The 3,764-nt window shown below is 37.9% G+C and overlaps 1 protein-coding gene across 1 annotated transcript in view; it reads left to right on the top strand.

Annotated features, from left to right (window-relative positions):
- The first annotated feature begins 712 nt into the window (after nt 1-712).
- Nucleotides 713-3,764, top strand: part of LOC108779803 (uncharacterized) — a 19,070-nt gene continuing 16,018 nt past the window's right edge. Inside the window, exons 1-3 of the mRNA XM_018547308.1 lie at nt 713-744; nt 1,312-1,339; nt 2,128-2,314. Coding sequence (XP_018402810.1) covers nt 1,325-1,339; nt 2,128-2,314 — 202 coding nt within the window. The 5' untranslated portion in view covers nt 713-744; nt 1,312-1,324. The remainder of the gene's footprint in view (nt 745-1,311; nt 1,340-2,127; nt 2,315-3,764) is intronic.

Raw genomic sequence — 3,764 nt, forward strand, 5'->3', positions numbered from 1 at the left:
TAATGCCATTAATTTTATCTTGGCTTACTTTCGCCATATCCTCTTCATTTAAAAATAAAATTAATACTTTATTTTTATCCTCTAATAAGACCGGGAAATCATGCAATTGCTGTAATCGCTGTTCCATCGCAAATCGCAAATATTCGTCCGTTCATTGTTGTATTGTCCGGTACTCGTTGCTCGTTCCGAATTACAAATCATGCGCATAGACCGCATGAACGCATCAGACGCATCAACTGCCTCAGGTCAAAAGAGAAGCAGTCAATGCGCTGAGTGGAGTGCTAAGAATTCAGTACGGTTAGTACAATCTGGGGAATTCAAGTACTCTTGAAGCGCTTTCGAAGCGCGCAATAGTTAACTCGGAACGACTTTCTATGCAGTCTACGCGCTTCATGCGCGACTCGGAACGCACCCTAAATAGCAGAGGCAGCAAAAAACCGCGGAAAATCATGACCGTATAAAGCCACGGGCGACAAAGATGTCCAAAAAGGGCGACACATCGTGTCCTGCAATAAAATATATTTCCTTTCTGATGGCCTTCCGAAGATTTTCATCAAAAGACATGACAGTTTACAATTTCTTTCCGGTCAAATTCTATTGTAATTTTACTAGCCTACATAACATTAGGTACGCGATTAAGAACTCCTGTCGCACAGCCCTGGCAAGGGGTAATCTATCGATTCTGGATCGCGCGAGTGATACCCAGCAATCAGTTAGTTTGTGGTGATCTGTGTTACTACAAGGGTAAGTCATAAGATTTTGTCTATCGTTTTAGCATCGCCGTCCTTAATAAAATTTAGGTTCACTTAATTAGCAATTAACACAACTCAGTCCAGCAATTTCTAATTTATTTCCCGAGAATAACTGGCGTCAAGTAACGGAATATTGTTATTTTGTATAAATTCATCGGAAATCGAACTTATAACACATATCATCATATCTAATTGTATCTCATACATTTGTTCCGTTCGCATAAGCGACCGGATGAGTGTTAAGATACATGTGTACGTAATTAATTAATAACAAAATCCTTCCTATAATTTCCGTGGTTCAATCAATTCACGAATATTTAATAGTCACATCGAACTTTTGGCAGCGGACAAAATAAACGGTACCCGATATCCTTGCGACCGGCCGGGATCACGTGCACTCACGCGCTTCCCGCGTGCACGCTACCGAAACGCGACTTTTCATCTATCCTTTCATATACCTATCATCTATTTTACATCTTTTTATTTTTTTTTTCCCTCATATTTCATATATCATGTCATAATAATTTTTACAATAATTACATTTCATTTTATTTTACAGCATTATAAAAGATATGGCAGAAAAAGATGTAAGTATTTAACTTTTTTTCTCCATTATTCATATATGGGTGTCCCAGACTACCCGTAAAATATTACATGAATAGGTAGAGCGGACTGAACTAATTGTAAGTCGAAAAGTCCTCTACCGTTTTGCAATTTTCGCAATAGTCAACGAGATAATTGGTAAATATTACCGAGTACGTGCGCCCGCTCGGCCGTGAGAGAGCGTGAGTGCGAACAAGAGAGTTAGGGTGCGAGAGAGAGAGAGAGAGAGAGAGAGAGGGAGGGAGGGAGAGAGAGAGGGGGGGAGAGAGAGAGAGAGAGAGAGAGAAAGTTAAGTAAAAATTACAAATATAAGATGTAAATTATGACAAATTTCAATAACAAAGAAATAATGATTTCATTGATCGATTGTCAAAATATTAGAAAAATAATCAATTATTCCACCTCATACAAATTTGTATACTTGATCTAGAATTATCCGTGCTAGCTAGATGCAAGATACCGAGGCGAGCTTCTACCCCTTTCAGGGTGTATTTTGCGCACCGAATGGCGCACATGCGCAATCATGCAGGGAAAACCGAGGTATGAGAAGAGGGCGCGGTGCAGCGAGAACGGGAAAGAGATGGGCACCCCAGTGTGACAAGGATCATTTTAAAGCAATAGCGCACTATAAACTCTATAAGAATGTCCTCATTTTTAGAATTAGAATTATGGTGATAGAAGAGAATTGAAAGGCGCGTGCATAGCGCGCGCTGCATGCTATTAAAAGCAAAATACTGTTAAAATATTACATTACTATTAAATTTCATTTCAGATTGTCATGGATGACGGCTCTGCCGCCGCCGGCCCCACCGCTACCAGCGCCGCCGGCTCTGCCGATACCGCCGCCGCTGCCTCTGACCCCGCTTCCTCTGGCCCTGCTGCCTCTGGTCCCGCTGCCGCCGCACCAGGACCTGACTCCACCCCTGCCGGCACCGCCACCTGCCACGCCGCTTCGGACGGTCGTAGAGATTGTACACTTTATATGAATTAAGTAATAATAAGGCTCTATATTAACAAACTATTTAAATCAAAAAATCATACAAATATACAGAAAACATACTTTTCGACCATGATCGCGTTATTTTCAATGTTACAAAAATTATGAAGTATTATAAAGTAAAATAACAATTGCATATATTCTTCATTAAATATAAAAAATCAGTCAATGTTGGTGTCGTAAGCATAATTAATCCTAATAGAAAAATACATATAAAAATAAAAAATTAACAATATCGTAAAACATAATGTGTGAGTACCAAAGTCTTCCAAGTCATAACAGTAAATATGAACAATTTATTATTTATTGAATTTAAAGGAATTGTTTTACCAAAATTATCAGCCGAAATATGTATTTTTTCAATAGCACGACAAGAATCCTCATTAGGAACTTCATTAGAAATAACGCTAGTTCCTAAATCGTTATTGAAAGTACAAACGTACTAAATCAGTTTGATATATGATTTATTTATCATTGAGTCTTTCTTAAAATTTTTTGTCTATTCTCTTTGTATATGTAAATAAATACTGGAACCATTAACTTACAAGCTGTAGATATTAAAAATATTAATTCTGATGAAATGTAAATACCTGTATATGAATCCTTTAATTCCAAATGCAAAATATCTTTTACATTATTGAGTTGTATTTTTCTTAGTCTTGTGCCTCTACTGTATAATGATAAATTATTAATATTAATAAAACCTTATAAATGTGGCGGTACCAAATTAAATGTAAGACAATTATTCAAAAATCTAATACGAATTAATGGTTCCAGTTTTTATTTACATACATAAACAAAACAATTTTTTGGTTAAAAAAAAACTAAAAATAAAAAAATCATACATATCAAACTGATTTCGCACGTTTGTACTTTTAATAACGAATTAGAGACTAGTGTTATTTCTAATAAAGTTCCTAATGAGGATCCTTGTTGTTGTATTGAAAAAATACATGGTAAAAATGCAGATTAGGGGAGCCTCCCCCAATGACCTTGAGGAAGTTTTAACCATCGGACCTAATTCGTTAAAAAGTTATTAACAAAAAAAGTTTCAAAATTAACGTATTATTTCTGCTATACATGTATAATATGAAGTCCTATTCTACACCTTTCCCTGTTCAGAAACGTTGAACTTTCCACGCGAAGTAACTTTTACCCCTCCCCCCTCCCCTGCACAGGGGCACACGACTTCTACGATTGTACTATTGCTGTGATTGTACTGTCGGGGCAGACCTCTGTGACGGTGTGGGTGCGGAGGGGTGGCCGAAGGCCACCTCCTTGCACCCGCCCGTGTGTGTGTGTATGTGTGTGAAATATCAAGTAATAGACTCATAATCGTTATATAACGAATGGAACACACACACACACACACACACACGGGCGGGTGCAAAGAGGTGGCCTTCGGCCACCCC

The sequence above is a fragment of the Cyphomyrmex costatus genome, unplaced genomic scaffold (assembly GCF_001594065.2).
Source record: "Cyphomyrmex costatus isolate MS0001 unplaced genomic scaffold, Ccosl1.0 scaffold628, whole genome shotgun sequence".
Lineage (NCBI taxonomy): Eukaryota > Metazoa > Arthropoda > Insecta > Hymenoptera > Formicidae > Cyphomyrmex > Cyphomyrmex costatus.